The sequence below is a fragment of the Pyricularia grisea genome (genome assembly GCF_004355905.1).
Source record: "Pyricularia grisea strain NI907 chromosome Unknown Pyricularia_grisea_NI907_Scaffold_1, whole genome shotgun sequence".
In the NCBI taxonomy this organism is placed as follows: domain Eukaryota; kingdom Fungi; phylum Ascomycota; class Sordariomycetes; order Magnaporthales; family Pyriculariaceae; genus Pyricularia; species Pyricularia grisea.
In genome coordinates, this window is record NW_022156716.1 from 7,645,664 (window position 1) to 7,660,615 (window position 14,952).

The window sequence follows — 14,952 nt, forward strand, 5'->3', positions numbered from 1 at the left end:
GGTCTTGATGTTGGCGCTGGTGTCGGTCTTAACGCCGGAGCTGGCCTTGGTGCTGGTGCTGGTGGAACTGGAGGTGGTGCCGGTGCTGGTCTCGATGTTGGCGCTGGTGTCGGTCTTAACGCTGGAGCTGGCCTTGGTGCTGGTGCTGGTGGAGCTGGAGGCGGTGCCGGTGCTGGTCTTGATGTTGGCGCTGGTGTCGGTCTTAACGCCGGAGCTGGCCTTGGTGCTGGTGCTGGTGGAGCTGGCGGTGGTGCCGGTGCTGGTCTTGATGTTGGCGCTGGTGTCGGTGTCGGTCTTGGCGGTGGCATTGGCGGCGGCGCTGGTGGTGGTGCTGGTGGTGATGCTGGTGGTGACGCTGGTGGCAACGGCGGCGATGACTCCGACGACTCTTCTCCCGATGACAGCTCTTCTCCTGATGACAGCTCATCTCCCACCCCTACTGACGGTGGCGATGACAGCAGCGCCACCAACCCCGATCAGCCAGCCTGGACTTCTCCCTCTGCCGACGACGGTTCGGATGACGGTTCGGATGATGGCTCCGATGGCTCCGATGACTCTGACGATTCCGAGCCTGCGACTGGTGGCTCGACTGGTGGCAATGGCGGAGCTGGTGGCGGCATCGGCGCTGGTCTTGGTGTTGGTGTCAATGCCGGAGCTGGTCTTGGTGGTGGTGCTGGTGGCGGCAGCGGTGGCCTCGGTGGCCTTATCGGCGCTGGTCTTGGTGTCGGTCTTAATGCCGGTGCTGGCCTTGGCGGCGGTGCTGGTGGCATGGGTGGACTTGGTGGTGGTCTCGGAGCCGGTCTCGGTGTTAAGGCCGGAGCTGGCCTTGGTGCCGGAGCTGGCGGTGGTGCCGGTGGTGCTGGCCTTGGTGCTGGTGCTGGCCTTCAGGCCGGTGCTGGTCTCCAGGCTGGTGCCGGTGGTGGTGCCGGTGGCGGTTGGTAAATTGCCTCGTCTCCCATCTCGGAGGCGGAGCCATCTTCCTCGCCAGACCCGACACCCCGTGTCCATTTTCTTTTGTCTCATTAGATTTCCGACCTTGCACTAGCTTGGTTCACCCACCACCCATAGACTGAGTATGCCTTGACCTCGCATATTTGAGAATAGATAAAAAGGAGCAAGAACTCGTTTTAGACAGCTTTGTTTCTCCTCCTCATCATTCCGTCCGACAGTGCTGAAACAATGTGATAGCTTTGAGGTTGAAATGTCTAGAATCGGCACGAATAGAACCAACAGCTTCGCGAGGAAAAATGTGGCGCTCAGAAACCCACTGGCATTAAAGGTTACCTTACCTTAGGTACAGGTACTACCTAGGTAGGTAAGGTAGGTAGGTACCCAGGTACTTACTTCGTAGACTGAATGACAGATTGAATGTCGAAAAATTGAACGTTGAGGCAAACGCAATAAGCAAAGTACCTTGCATGCCTACTTACTGACCTTGGCACCTCCCTAATTAGGATATGATCGCGTTGTGCAATGACTTCGAGCAATTGTCACTCTGCACGGTCCTTTGTTTTGTCGTGTGTCTTCCCGCCTTGTCCGCATCCCCACTCATACGTCAGTGACGTGGGTTGGTTCATCGGTCAATTTAAGGCTATCCGTCACATTTTTTGTGACACGTTGGGAGGGATGGCCTTTGTTCAATCAGAACCCACATGATTCCGTTTTCGAAACCTTGGTAAATTGGAGCTCCTATCAAAGTACAAAGTAAACAATCAAGAGCTGGAACCTGGTCCGGTACGTGGGATAGATATCGTCCTTGCCGAGGTCCCTTCATGCCTTTTTCAGCGTAAAATCAGCCCATCCGATGTGAGCTAAGGCAGGTCAAGCTTTCCAAACAGGTGGAGAAATATGGAACAGGCGAACAGTTTCGGGCAGACCAAAGAAACCCCGAGCCGACCTTGTTCACCAGGCAAACAAACATCTCCTCAAAGGTTTCCAGTCACTTTTACCAGTACAACTTCTTGTTGTTTTTTTGCGTCGTAGAGAGGAAAAAATTACACCAAATACCATTTCCAGGTTAAAAAGTTCAGACGTTCGCTACAATGCTTGCTGGAATGAGGAGACAAATAACGGCGGCCTATCCGCCCAAGCCCAAGTTCACAGAGGCCAACGTTCCTGACCTCACAGGCAAGGTAACGTCATCATGTTTTCCTGTTTATCTATTCTCTTGAATAGTCCCTAAATCAAATCTCATTGTGGAACCAAACACCAACGTAAAATGATCAAACCCATGTCCCCCCCTCCTGCGCAGGTCTACATCGTCACGGGCTCAAACACGGGCATCGGCATGCAGCTGGCCCGGATCCTGCACTCCAAGAACGCCAAGGTCTACATCGCGGCGCGGGACCAGGCCAAGGCCGAGGCGGCGGCCGAGTCCATCAAGGCCTCCAACCCGTCCTCGACGGGATCGCTGGCATTTCTCCGGCTCGACCTGGCCGACTTGACGACCATCAAGGCGTCGGTGGACGAGTTCCTCTCCAAAGAAAAACAGCTGCACGTGCTCTTCAACAACGCCGGCGTCATGATGCCGCCGCAGGGGTCCAAGACGGCGCAGGGGTACGAGCTGCAGCTGGGCATCAACAACGTCGGCACTTTTCTCTTCACCAAGCTGCTGACCCCGATCCTGACCACCACCGCGACGTCGTCTACCCCGGGCTCGGTCCGCGTCGTCTGGGTCTCGTCGTCAATGGCCGAGCTCTCGTCCCCGAACCCGGGCGGCGTCCCGCTAGACAAGCTCGACGACCTGGCGTCGAACAACTCCTTCTCGCCGCGCGTCAAGTACGGCATCAGCAAGGCCGGTAACTACCTGCACGCCACCGAGTACGCCCGTCGCTTCGGCGACAAGGGCATCGTCAGTGTCGCCCTGAACCCGGGCAACCTGCGCTCCGACCTGGCCAGGCACCTCGGCTCCCTGCAAAAGGCGTTTTTGAACTACTTTGTCCAGCACCCGACCGTCAACGGCGCCTACACGGAGCTCTTTGCTGGCTTGAGTCCAGAGGTTGGATTGGAGAAGAATGGAGCGTGGAGTAAGTGGCTTTTTTTCGTGTGTGTGTGTGTGTGTGTGTGTGTGTGTGTGTGTGTGTCTTTTTGAGTTGCATGATTGGGGCTTACATCTGACCGGTACTTTTTTCTAGTTCAACCCTGGGGTCGTTTTGAACAAATCAGGGAAGACCTCCAGAAAGCGACCAAGTCCGAATCAGAAGGCGGTTCTGGCATCGCACAAAAGTTTTGGGAATGGACTGAGAAACAGGTACAGCAGTATCTGTAATGGTGGTTTAAATGTTAAAACATATACCAATTAGTAAAAGGCAGTGGCAAGGTTATATCTTGAGTTTGATAATAGTTGGTTTCTAGGGGAAAGGATCACTGTATAAGAACATCCAACGATGGAAACTCAGGCTAGTTAATTCCAATGACAACATCGGTAATATTCGTGAATCGGTCTCTAACTCATCTAGATTTATCTTGGACATTCATTCAACACCTGCCATGGTGCTGGAAGGCTACGTCTAGTTTATTCAAAAATACCACCGAGCAATGCCTCCAATGAACCTATTGGAGACCAAAATTCAGACCGTTCCGCGAGCGCCGTAATGTCCATAACAGTGTCATCTTTACAATCGCAATTCTTCAAGTGAGAGCTCCCCGGAATCCCATTCTAGTAGTGTCTTTGCACCACTATTACCAACCCATCCACAGTGACCTGTAGTCATTCACTCCTTCTGCTTCACCCACGTCGCTCGTACTTAGAGGACCTTGCTCAGAGGCAGTGGTGTTCGGTGATCGGCGCCCGGCACGCTCCGTGTCGCTGCCGGATGAGCTCAGGCCCTCGTCCACTAGTCAACTGGTGAGACCGTTGTCGTCGACTTCCCGCGTCGCCTCTGGCTCTTGGCACAATCGAGTCTGGTCGAGGACCTCTGGTGAACAGTTATCCTGCACGTTGTCCTCCGCGGCCGAATCCAAGGCGTTACCAAGGCCCGAGGGTAGCGAGTCTGCGTCAGATGCCGAGTCGATCAGGGTATCATCGGCTGGCGAAGACGGGATTTCGGTTCGAGCAAATGGCGATTTCCCCAAGGACGTCTTTCGGACCGCCTCCATAAATCGCGGGCTATGTGAGCTTGTTGTCGAAGTGGGCGAGTTCAGGTCTCCGGGAGTCCCAGATCGTGAGGTTGACAAGCCCATGGTGACCCCATCCAAATCGTCCAGATCCTTCGTCAGAGGGTTGGCCATTGGCGACGATAGTCGAGCCAGCGCTTTGAAATGCAGCGCCTGGTGGCTGCGGGCCGCACGCCGTAGGACGGGTTTTCGAGGGCGGTCCTCGGGATTTTGAGCCGCACCCGCTCCGGATGAAGTCTTGCGCCGTCGTGGGCGGTTGTCCACCTTGAGCATTACACCGCCGTCTTCGTCCTCGTCGTCGGATTCCGACGTGCTCTCGAGGCGCCATTCGTTTTCGCTGAGTAGTTGCTCCAGCTCCAGATTGTTCTGGCGCTGTCTCATGATCATGTGTATGTTACTGTCCGATGGTCGACGCTCTCGGTGATGCAGTCGGTTGACCGGTTGTCCAACATCGCCAGAGTGAAGACCCAAGGAACGACGGAGGTTGACTTGGCTGGGGCTGAAGGCAGCCAGCGTCATCAAGTCCGTTATCGCCCTGTCGAGACACAGCTCGATTGCACAGTGGTCCCGTATGCGTCGCAGCTTCGGCCATGTTCCTCTTTCACCGATCAGGCAAGACTTAAGCATAAACTCGCTCGTAGGGTTAGTAACGAGATGAGCCATGTCGCCCCATTCTATCTTGGGGATGATTGTGATGTCTCCCGAGTACTGTTGGCTCAGGATGCTGCACACTTTGGTCAAAATATTCGACATGGGTCCAGTATTTTCCGCGACCACGGTCAATCTATACAATAACTCCTCCGTGGCCATACTTGTGATTTCTGAGAATATGTTCTTGATGAGCACTGAAGGCTTGAAACTCGTTGAAAGGGTCGACTCTCGTTCCTCGGGCTCGAGGATAACGTCGTCCCGCTCGAGAAACGGAACTACATGAGGATTGACTTGGGACACTATAAAGTGGTTAACGGCGAACATCTCGGCCAGCCTAGTGGTGGGCAGGTCGTTGTCGATAGAGCCATCTATCCATCTCTGGGGCGATGGAAACCATCGAGACTGCTCTCCCGTTTTGGGATCTTTTATCATTAGGCTCGAGGCTTTGAAAAGACCCGGGACCGAACAAGAGACGGCAACAGCAGACCAGATCATGACATCGGGCGATGTCCGGTAGTTGAGGAGTCGAGGAAGTTCGATGTTGTTGGCTATCGATACCGTAATGTTGCATATCCTGCGGGTACGATTGTAGGCCTCGCGGAACGTAACATCGCCGATCAGGTTGCGCATGACCCTGACGAGGTTTGTTTCATCGTACCAATACCATTCCGTCAACAGTTTCCAAAGCCTCTTCGCTATGCTCACTTGTCGACCTTGCTCCTCAAACACGTCAAGCTCTCCATATGGAAACTCCTTGATGATCCGCGGCAGATCTTCATCGGTGTGCGTGCACAGCACCGCGCAAACGATGGAGCCCGCAGATGCGCCGGAGACTATGCGCGGCAATAAGTTTTGTTCAAAAAGAGCCTTGATCACGCCGATGTGCGTCATTCCATAGGTGGCGCCGCCACTCAGCATCAGCGCACTACGGCCGAAATGCCTTCTTGTGTGCTCCAGCTCCTGCAGCACCTTGGGCAGTCCCATGCCTCCCCTCGATGCGGCGGAGCCCGCCAGCTCCACCATTGTTTCGATTGCTCTGGTGGCCGACTGGACATATCGTTGGATGATTGTCTTGGTACCGGTGTGAGAATGCCTGTACAGGGCAGAGCTTCCCATGCCGCCGAGATCTCGTGAAAGTGTCGTTCTTATCAGGAAAAGTAGCTCGCAGAAGTTGCGCTTTTGCGTAGCTTCGTCTAGCCTTCTCATGTTATCGAGGAGCTCCATGACGCAGTATTCACCCGAACCAAGCCGGTCCTTCCAGAGGTCGTTACCCATGAACTTGTCGAGGGCTCGAGCGGCAGTTTCCCATTCCTCATAAGAAGTAGCCTGTAGCACCGGTGCAGGAATTTCAAATCAGTACTATGCACACGATGCAACCGGGGAAGGCCAGAGGCCAGAGTACAATCGCGATCCGACGTACATTGTTCATAAGAGATTCCAATTCGCGCCTCCGCTTCTTGAACGCCGCCGTCTCGGTCCGGAGGGATGAGTAGACAACATCTCGACAACCTAAAGCGAGCTTGGCTGCTCTATCTAGGACGGTGACGACTGTATTCGGTCCAGATCGCGGCGGTCTGTCGTAGTGCGTCTGCTGTGCTTTTGCCGATGTCGGCTCGGATGCCGAGGACTTCTGGGGCCGTGTGGGGTCGGGATGCGGTTTGGCGGAAGACGGAACATTGGCATTGGACCTGGTCGGTGTTACGTGAAGAATATCGAGCATCTTGGCTAGTTGGAGCCGGAACGGCTCGGCTCGTTGGAGAGACCCTCGGTCAATAGGAAGGCGGGTTGGTTCGGGCGGGTTTTGTCGATCAAATTGATTTGGTCTTTCAAGGGTTGACTCTGATTTCTCTTTGGAACTCAGGCTGTGGAAATTAAAAAGTCAAAGCGTCTAGCCTAGGTAGGTAAATAAATGTATGCATACAAAGGAATGATTAAAGCAGTTTTGACTGCTTTGCTTCTATTGAACAAAAAAAAAACCGTGAAAAGACAACAAAGCTGGCAGCCGGTGCATATGAGAGACTGTTTATGGAATCGAGTAAAGTAGCAAACAAAACAATAAAACCAATAAAGGGGGGAGGTGTGGGGGTTAGAAAACGCGGAGACGAGACGTAATTAATCTGGCATGTGTGCCCGAGATAGACTGACGAAAGGGGACAAAATCAAAAAGAAGAGGAAGATCGGACGTCGGGTAAAACTTAGACCAGACCAAGGCTTCCTCGCCATGTATAAGAAAACAAAAGAAGGTCTGGATGATTGTCGAAGACACTGGTACCTTGAAGTAAGGTACTGTACAGACAGACAGCTATGACGAAACAAAAGGACAGACACGGAACTTAGGTTTAGCGAGTCGAACTGAGTGCGGCCCGAATTGGGGGTAACCTAGCGCGCTGACCGGAGTCGCGTGCCCACTCTTTGGGCAAGCCCACGGGCAGCTGTCAATGCTGCATCAAGATTCGGTCTACTGTATACTCGGCGCAATCGTAATGGGTTGGTTGGTCGTAAGCAAAAAGACCAAAACTACTTTGCTGCTACCAAAGAATGATTTCTTATTACTTCTTCAGGTGTCAACAAAATGCAGTTAGGCACCCATGTAACACAAATAGCTACACGTGGATCTCAAGAAGTGACATCTTGCATGACATGCAACGTGGAATGGCTGGCGGAAAAAAAAAAAAAAAAAAACGAATAAAAAAAAAGAAGCCATGAGAGCACAAAAGTAAAGTAACAGAAAATAAAAATAACAAAAAAGGATACACGGTACGGAGGACCGGAAAGAGTATGTCACGAGGTCGAACAAAAAATAAATAAAAATCGGAGCATCTGGCACCTGGCCAGTTATAGTGGTTTGGTCAAGTGCAAAAACCATGATTCACAACAGAAACAACATCACACACCTGCGAACGAATCGACGATTCGAGAGAACGTTCCGATTCGCGGTAAATAAAAGAGAAAAGCTGGGGAGCAACCAAACAACCAAGGAAACCAGCTGACCTGACTTTTTTCCTCATCCTTTCCCCAGGTCAAAAGAGCTGTAGAACAGAAACGTGCCGAAAAAAAAAAGCTGGGCGTGATTTTTGGCGGGGTTGAACCTCCTTATTGGCTGGGTGATGCGGATGGATCACCATTTTAGCGCGTGGGGGTTAAAAGGGAAAGTCCCTGTGTCCCGGGGGGGCCTGGGCAGCAGGGCAGCAGGGCAGGAGCTTCCAGCGGGCGGGCACACGCATGAAGGAATGGCGGTCATATGGGCGACGCCTTGCGGGGGGTAAAAAGGTCGAGCAAAAAGCGAGCGGACATTAATAGTCCTCCGTCTGTTCTCGACCGTAACAATACAGTACAATGTACAGGTACAGTAGGTCGAGTATACAGTACGAGAGTCAGGGGTTATTTAATTTTCTCTTCTTCGTTTCTTTCTCGTGTCTTTCATACATACTGTAGAATCGCTGCCACGTCTTCAAAATCCACAGTGTTGCTTTCCAAGAAAAGGCCATAAAAGTCTTCAAACGGAGAGTTTTGTCCGTCGTCTTAATGCAAACCCCAAAGAACAGGCGGTCTGAACTATACCCATCGACCCCCCAATATTTTCGGAACTAGATAACAAAATAAAAGGCTCTGTATCTCATTAGACGGACCCAACAAAGAGTCCAGACGGCCGAGGCTTTTCTGGCCAGCTGCTCCATTCGTCTCTAGTATCTACCCGTCCAAGCCGTCATCCCAAAATATTCGGTGCCGATTGTAAACCTGCAGGTGTCACCAGATCGTCATCCAGACAACCTCGAACCCCTCCACAAGGTGTGATAGTGCTTACATTTGACTTTTCAGCTCAGAACGAAGGAATGTCTGAAACGATTAAAAAAAGTGGTAATATTTCTAAAGTAAAAACATATGTCCCTTGTACCTTACGTAAACGCTAAAAAAAGAAGAAGAAGAAAAAAAACTAACTAAACGTTAAAGAAATACTATCCAAATACATTGACGTGACGTGACGTGACGCATTCATAACCCACAAGACGAACCGACACCGCATGATGCTTCTATCAAGCTAAGCTTGAACGGTAACGCGTTCCCTCTCATCCTCCTTGTCCTTCTTCTTCTTGAACAATGACTTCAACATGCTGTTCTTCTTCGGCCTGAGAACCGCATCTAGCGTGTTGTCCTCGTCCTTGTTGTACTCGATGGCTTTGACCTCGGACTTGGTCTCATGTCTCTTGGAGCGGGACGACCTGTGGCTGCCGCTGCTACGATGACTGCCAGCCTCGCTCTGGTCATCCCGGTCTTTGTCCCTGTGGTGATGCCTGTGGCTGCGGTGACTGCCTGCCTCGCTGGCCTCGTCGCCATCCCGGTGTTTGTGGTGCCTCCTGCTCCGGCCGGACTCCGACCCTTCCTCGTCCTTGTCCTTGCTTCGACTGCTCTTCCTCTCGGGCACATCTTCATCGCGGTGCTTCCGGCTCTTGTGGCTCTTGTGAGTCCTGACCGTCCGCCGGGACATGGCGTCATCGTCTACTTTCAAGGTGGACCGCATCGCCTCCGGGCTGATAAGCTCCAAGTCGACGCTCTCGTCGTCGCCGTACGCCGAGATGCCCCGACGCCACGTCTCGATCGTGCTTAGCTCCTCCTCCAGCACCAGCGCCTCGTCCATGCTCCCGGTCACCGTGCCACCCTCGGCGCCGCGCTGCGCATAAATGCCACCGTTGCCGTAGTAGTATCCAGGGCCACCGCCGGCGCCGCTCATCATGTGCGGGTCGGCCGGATTGTAGGGGTGTCCGAGGTAGGGAGCGTGTTGCTGGGGGTGAGCCTGCATTTCCGGGCCAGGAACGCTCCCCATCTCGATCGGGGCCTCCAGCGCCGGTGCCGCGGGCTGCTGCATGCGTTTGATGATCTTCCACCCGCCAAACATGACGATCGTGACCCCGACTGCTGCACCCGCAGCGATCAAGAACTGCGGGCTTGCTAGGAGCGCCCAGATTGCAGGTGCGCCACCCTGCACCACACTGAGGAACGCCGGGCTCATCTTGGAGAGTAGAGCGCTCAACTCGGCCAGAGTCAGGGCGACGGCTGCAGCCGCCTCGGGATTACTCTGCAGTTTGGCGATGATGGTCGTCGCTGAAGACTGCAGGCACTGCGCCTCAACCAACATCGCTTCGATCCGCTGCATGAGCGACTTGGCCTCGGCTTCCTTGTCCTTGGACATGTGCTTATCCAAGTCCGTCCTCGACTCGAGATCCGGTGGGATGTTGCCGTAGGCGAGGTTCATGTCGATCGACTTCTTCTTCTTCACCTTGAGATCGGTTTCCGAGGCAGGCCGCGGCAGCGACGGGGCGGCAGATGGTGGCTGTGCGGCCATGGCGTAGTACTCGGCCGCCTCGCCGACCGGCATCGTGTTCGCATGAGCCAGATTTGGGCGAGAGACCATGGCAGTCTCTGCGTAAGGTTGGCGGTAGGCCTTAGGAGTAACAGTGGGTGCTGTCGATGACACTTCTGAAAGAGTGCGTAGGTTGGAGGCAGTCAACGGTGGGCGGGCCGATCTTGTGCCGTCGTGCTTGCTAGTACGGCTGCTCCGATGTGTCCTGTGCGACCTATGCGACGAGGCGCGACTTGCCGTGTCGTCTAGTGATCTCCGCCGGCCCTCTGTGCCTTCTGCCGGCTCAATATGCCGGCGCTGTTGTGGCGGCGGCGCATTGTGTTGCGGATACTCATAGATGGTTTGTGCCTCGTAGACATGGTCACCATATGGAGGATATCCGGGATAGTAGCCTGGCCCTGGCCCAGCTGCCATAGCAGGGTTGCCGGCTACGCCAGCCGGCGGTGCCCGTGAGACGACATCTATGGTTTGCGCCCGTTTGATGCCCGGCACGGGCGCCTGAGGCTTGAGTGAAGCCTTTTTCTCCTGGTAGGCAACCTTGGCGTCCTTGAAAAGCCCAAATAGGTGCTTACCCTATCCATGTTACCAAGTTGTGTTAGTGTGTCACTCTACGATTTAAAAAACAGTATACATTTGACCGATAACTCGAGTAGCGACCGTTTGAAGCTGTCATCGCATCCCCATCCGTACTTTTGTTTTAAGTTTCTGCGGAGTGGTAGATCACTTTGACCTGGTTCCCCACCATCTTTTGTTTCCGAAATTTCGGAGGGAACTCTTGGTAAGACAGAGTGTAGAGAGAGGGGGAGAAAGCAATTAAAAAAGAGAACACAAAAAAAAAATTAAAAAAATCTTACCGTGCTGATGATCTTCCCCGAATTGTTGATAATCGTAACAGTCTCTGTCACCGGCATATTGAACTGACTTTGCAGGTGAATTAGGACGTCCTAAAGGAACCAGCGACGATTCCGGCTCGTCTGGTATACTTTTAAAAATGCGACGCAGCCAGGATTTGGGGCGGCCTCTCTCTCTCTCTCTTTTTTTTTGCACTGTCTTGAGTCGGTGAGGGAGCCCACGTCAAGCTCGATTGGGACCCCGCTGTTGTTGCAAGCACATGCAAAATTTGGCTGCAGGGGTTTTCCGATTTCAATCTGGATCGGGCCCTTCTTTTTCTTGTGCACTAGCAAAAGCACAACGTGGATGGTAGATAGCGTGGTACAATTTGAGATAGGCTAAAATAGGGTAGTAGTTTGTACTCTGTTGAGGTGGTCAAGTAGGTAAGGTAGGTAAGGTAGGATGGGATAGTTTTGGTGTGGAAGCAACCAGGCTTGCCAACCCGAAAACGAAACTGTCAAAAGATTCAAGCAGGTGGAATGGAAAAAAAAGGGGAGGGACAAGAAATACAGCAGCTAAAAAGAGGGTGGGAGATGAATAACAAAGAAGAGGATATCCCCTGCTTTCCTAACCCAATCATTTAAACTATCAAGGACAATAATCCAGTGCCGGTAACTTTCACGGGGCGGCCGGCAATGATTGGTTCTCGGATTTGCTATTCGTTAGGCGTCCTTGCAGAACAACTGCTAATGTCTGCGCAATGTGGGTGGGCTTGCCCAGACGCCCGGGACCCGCCTCCCGTTGCCTGACTTGTACCAACCACCTCCAAAGCCTCAAAAAAGGAGCGCCGCCCTCACCGCATCGAGCCCACCGTTCGACGTGTGCAAACTAATTACCTACTACCGGTAATACGTATATGGTTTCTCCATCGGTAACCATTCCGGTCACAAGTTGAAGCTCCACCTGGCTGCAGTACTAAGGAGACGAATTCGGCAAAGTCGGAACCTTCTAGTTCTAGTAGACATGGAAGAGAAACTTACACTGTACTGTCTCTCTCACCTATCAAAGTTTCTCTCCATCGCAGAGTCACCGTCTTTCATGCAGCGGAAAAGCAACAAATTCCTATTGCAGCAGTACCGTATACATTTCATCATCAACCTTGTCTTTGTGGCTTTAATGCAGAGGTTGGGATTCTGCCAAGCTTGTCAAAGCCAGAACCCCTACCGATAGCCGTAGATTCAAACGGCTCCTGGGGTGCCACGATAGCAATCTGACATCCAATATGACGCTGGGATTCTTGCTCGAGACCTTCCTTAATAAGCAGAAAATCCGTATTAAAGCCCCCTGTTATAGGCCTGATTGTCATTTTTAAAACTGCAACACGTCGTCATTGGGTGTTAACGTTTGCTCGTCATAAGCACCGAAGCCCAAACGAAGCCCAACTTCACCACGAACAGAAACAGTTCAAAAATCTCATGTTGGGGTGGCAAACAAACTGCTCAAGTTCTTTTGTCGATTTTTCCATCTGCCTATCATTTCCCGTACATTTTGTAAGGAGTAACCTGTAATTTGACAAACTGGTCTCACGAGGATCATGAAAGTCTGTCGGTAGCTGTTCGAGTACTCCCATGCCTAATTATTGACCCCCCAAAAATGGTACTCGATAATATCCCCGTGAATTTTGATCTTTTTGCATTTCGCTGATTTTGCTGTTCGGCTTTTACATAATGACCTCGTTGGCCACATCCTAAAATAACATAAAAGGTCACTGTCAGTAACAAGAACCGATTGAAGCTCAAAGATGGCCATAGTAGAACTCACCCTCTTCAAATCCTTGAACGGAAGGCACACGCAGTTCTGCACGCGAACCTCATCACTGACTCCGCATTCCTTGCCCAAAATCGTAATAGCCTGGACCTTGACGCCCTGCTTGACAATACTTGTGGTGTGGCTTGTGGAAGGCGTAGGAGTACCCTCAACACGAGCCCAGGCGCCGACCCGGCTGCCCCAGCCGATGATTGAGTACAGCACGCAAGCATCGTGCTTGATTTCGGCATCCTCCAAAACGATCGACTCCTTAACACGCGCACCGGGACCAACAGTTGCGCGAGGGCCGATCGACACATTGGGGCCCAGCTTGGCGGTGGGGTCAACGGTTGCCGACGGGTGGATGAAGACTGGGGGGATGATGTTGGCGCTAGGGGCAGCGAGCTCCTTGGAGCCGCCCTGCCATGCCTGTTGCAGGTACAGGGCGTTGGCGGGAACGGCGGAACCGGCCGTCTTGATCTGGCGCCAGAAGTCCTGGGTCTCGTACACAAAGAACTGCTTGGTATCGGCCATGTCGGAAAGAATATCCTGCTCCAGGCGGATGACCTCGTTCTTGGATCCCTCATCGTCGTCTGCGTACTCGATGAAGCTCGCCTCAAGGTTCTCAGATGATCGGTACGAGGAGAGACGCGGCCTGTCGGTGCGGCGCTTGATGGCGGAACGGATCGAGGGGAAGATGGCCTCGGTGCTGAAAAGGTAGACACCGCAGTTGATCAGGTTGGAGATTTGAGACTCAGGTTTCTCGACGTAGTGGAGCACACGCCGGCTGTGGTTGTCGCTAACAATGCAGCCAAAGTTGGTCGCAGCCTCCTCGCTGACGCGTGTACCCAGAATCACCGCCTCAGCATCCTTTTCGGTGAACATCTTGAGCATCTCGTTGAGCGGGAAGGAGCAGCAGACGTCCGAGTTGAGCACAAAGAGGCGCTCGGGGCGGCCCTTGAGGATGGCATCGCGGAAGTGGTACAGTCCACCTGCGGTGCCTAGCGCCTGGTACTCCCGCAGGTACTTGATGGAAAGGTTGGGGAACTCGGTCGAAGAATCCTTAATAAAGTCACGGAAGACGGATTCGTCGTAGTAGCCAATCAGGTAGACCTCGTGGATCGAAGGGACAGCGCTGATGGCAGTCAGGCAGTGCCAGATAATGGGGTGGCCAGCGACATCGAAGAGGGGCTGCAGGATAACGGCCGGTTAGTGGGGGCGCAACATCGTCAATTGTATCTGGGTAAGCGAAAACCAACCTTGGGGACATCCAGTGATAGAGGTCGGAATCGAGTACCTCTTGATGATCCTCCAACCTATGCAGTGGGAAAAAAAAGTTAGAGGCTTGATACCTTTACAGGGCATGATGGACAGAGTGGCGCCAAGAAACGTCACCGCCGATTCGACAGAGGGCAAGCTAACCAAGATGACAGCCTTGGTGACGGCCTGCACACCGTTGCTCCGGATGGGGACCTGCAGAGACATTGTGGCTACTGAATATCGAAGAAAAAGACGCGACTGGGGGTATCGAGGAATGAGAAAATAAAATAAAAAAAGACAGGTTTGAGGACGTAAGCCTTAGTGAACCAGTTTCCACCTCTTTGCTGTTCGTGTACCAGAAATTTCGGGGGCGCTTGGGTTTGTTGCTGCCCCTGAGAACTGTAGCGTAAGGAAATGCGACGGGTTGGCAAGGGTCTTGTTGATTTTGAGCCAATTAAACTCCGTGTAAAGACAGCATGTGCCACTTTGCCTACCCTCAACCCCACCTAAACTAACAGAATGCAGCCTGCGGGGAAGTTCGTGCCTTCTTCCGTTGTAAATGGCTGGTGGGGTACAGCTGGAGGCCAGTCGCTCAGATTATAGATAAGGTCGGGTACCTACAATAAATTGGTAGAGGTAGCTCTGCTCAACACCTTATCGGGCTGTCAATGTGTCAACCTCCAGTTCGGTACCTTACCTTGTCCAATATCTTCATCTGCCGCTGCAGCTTGAGCCGCAGCATCTTTAAGGCCATCGTCGTCATCAAAACTTTCTTGGCGTATATCTGTGAAATACATAGATTTGTGTCTATCGCGGTTGAGCTTTAATGCGGCCGCAACAATGTCTCATTCTCCTTCTGAAGTAATAGTCTATTATAGGCGTACTGCGAGATGGGCGATTGAGTTACTTGTTGCTTCAGCTAAATTCTC

At 52.7% G+C, this 14,952-nt stretch overlaps 5 protein-coding genes across 5 annotated transcripts in view; 2 read left to right on the forward strand and 3 right to left on the reverse strand.

Moving 5' to 3' along the window:
- The window catches only part of PgNI_02331 (uncharacterized protein), a gene marked incomplete at both ends in the record, with an annotated part of 3,159 nt that extends 2,217 nt beyond the window's left edge, over positions 1 to 942 (forward strand). The window contains one exon of the mRNA XM_031122398.1: positions 41 to 942. Within this exon, the coding sequence (XP_030987382.1) occupies positions 41 to 942 (902 nt within the window). The remainder of the gene's footprint in view (positions 1 to 40) is intronic.
- An 873-nt stretch (positions 943 to 1,815) lies between these two features.
- On the forward strand, positions 1,816 to 3,428 carry PgNI_02332 (uncharacterized protein). Its single transcript, XM_031122399.1, has 3 exons — positions 1,816 to 2,132; positions 2,252 to 3,026; positions 3,135 to 3,428. The coding sequence occupies exons 1-3, from the start codon at positions 2,043 to 2,045 to the stop codon at positions 3,266 to 3,268; spliced, it is 999 nt and encodes a 332-aa protein (XP_030987336.1). The 5' UTR covers positions 1,816 to 2,042; the 3' UTR covers positions 3,269 to 3,428.
- PgNI_02333 (uncharacterized protein) lies at positions 3,423 to 7,006 on the reverse strand. Its single transcript, XM_031122400.1, has 2 exons — positions 6,188 to 7,006; positions 3,423 to 6,093 (listed from the first exon to the last, which is right to left on the reverse strand). Exons 1-2 carry the CDS (start codon positions 6,485 to 6,487, stop codon positions 3,841 to 3,843), a joined length of 2,553 nt encoding a protein of 850 aa, XP_030987335.1. The 5' UTR covers positions 6,488 to 7,006; the 3' UTR covers positions 3,423 to 3,840.
- A 1,616-nt stretch (positions 7,007 to 8,622) lies between these two features.
- On the reverse strand, positions 8,623 to 11,221 carry PgNI_02334 (uncharacterized protein). The gene is made up of 2 exons (XM_031122401.1): positions 10,981 to 11,221; positions 8,623 to 10,699 (listed from the first exon to the last, which is right to left on the reverse strand). Exons 1-2 carry the CDS (start codon positions 11,035 to 11,037, stop codon positions 8,807 to 8,809), a joined length of 1,950 nt encoding a protein of 649 aa, XP_030987381.1. The 5' UTR covers positions 11,038 to 11,221; the 3' UTR covers positions 8,623 to 8,806.
- A 1,070-nt stretch (positions 11,222 to 12,291) lies between these two features.
- Positions 12,292 to 14,407, reverse strand: PgNI_02335 (uncharacterized protein). The gene is made up of 4 exons (XM_031122402.1): positions 14,186 to 14,407; positions 14,023 to 14,079; positions 12,779 to 13,954; positions 12,292 to 12,704 (listed from the first exon to the last, which is right to left on the reverse strand). Exons 1-4 carry the CDS (start codon positions 14,246 to 14,248, stop codon positions 12,678 to 12,680), a joined length of 1,323 nt encoding a protein of 440 aa, XP_030987380.1. The 5' UTR covers positions 14,249 to 14,407; the 3' UTR covers positions 12,292 to 12,677.
- Positions 14,408 to 14,952: the final 545 nt, after the last annotated feature.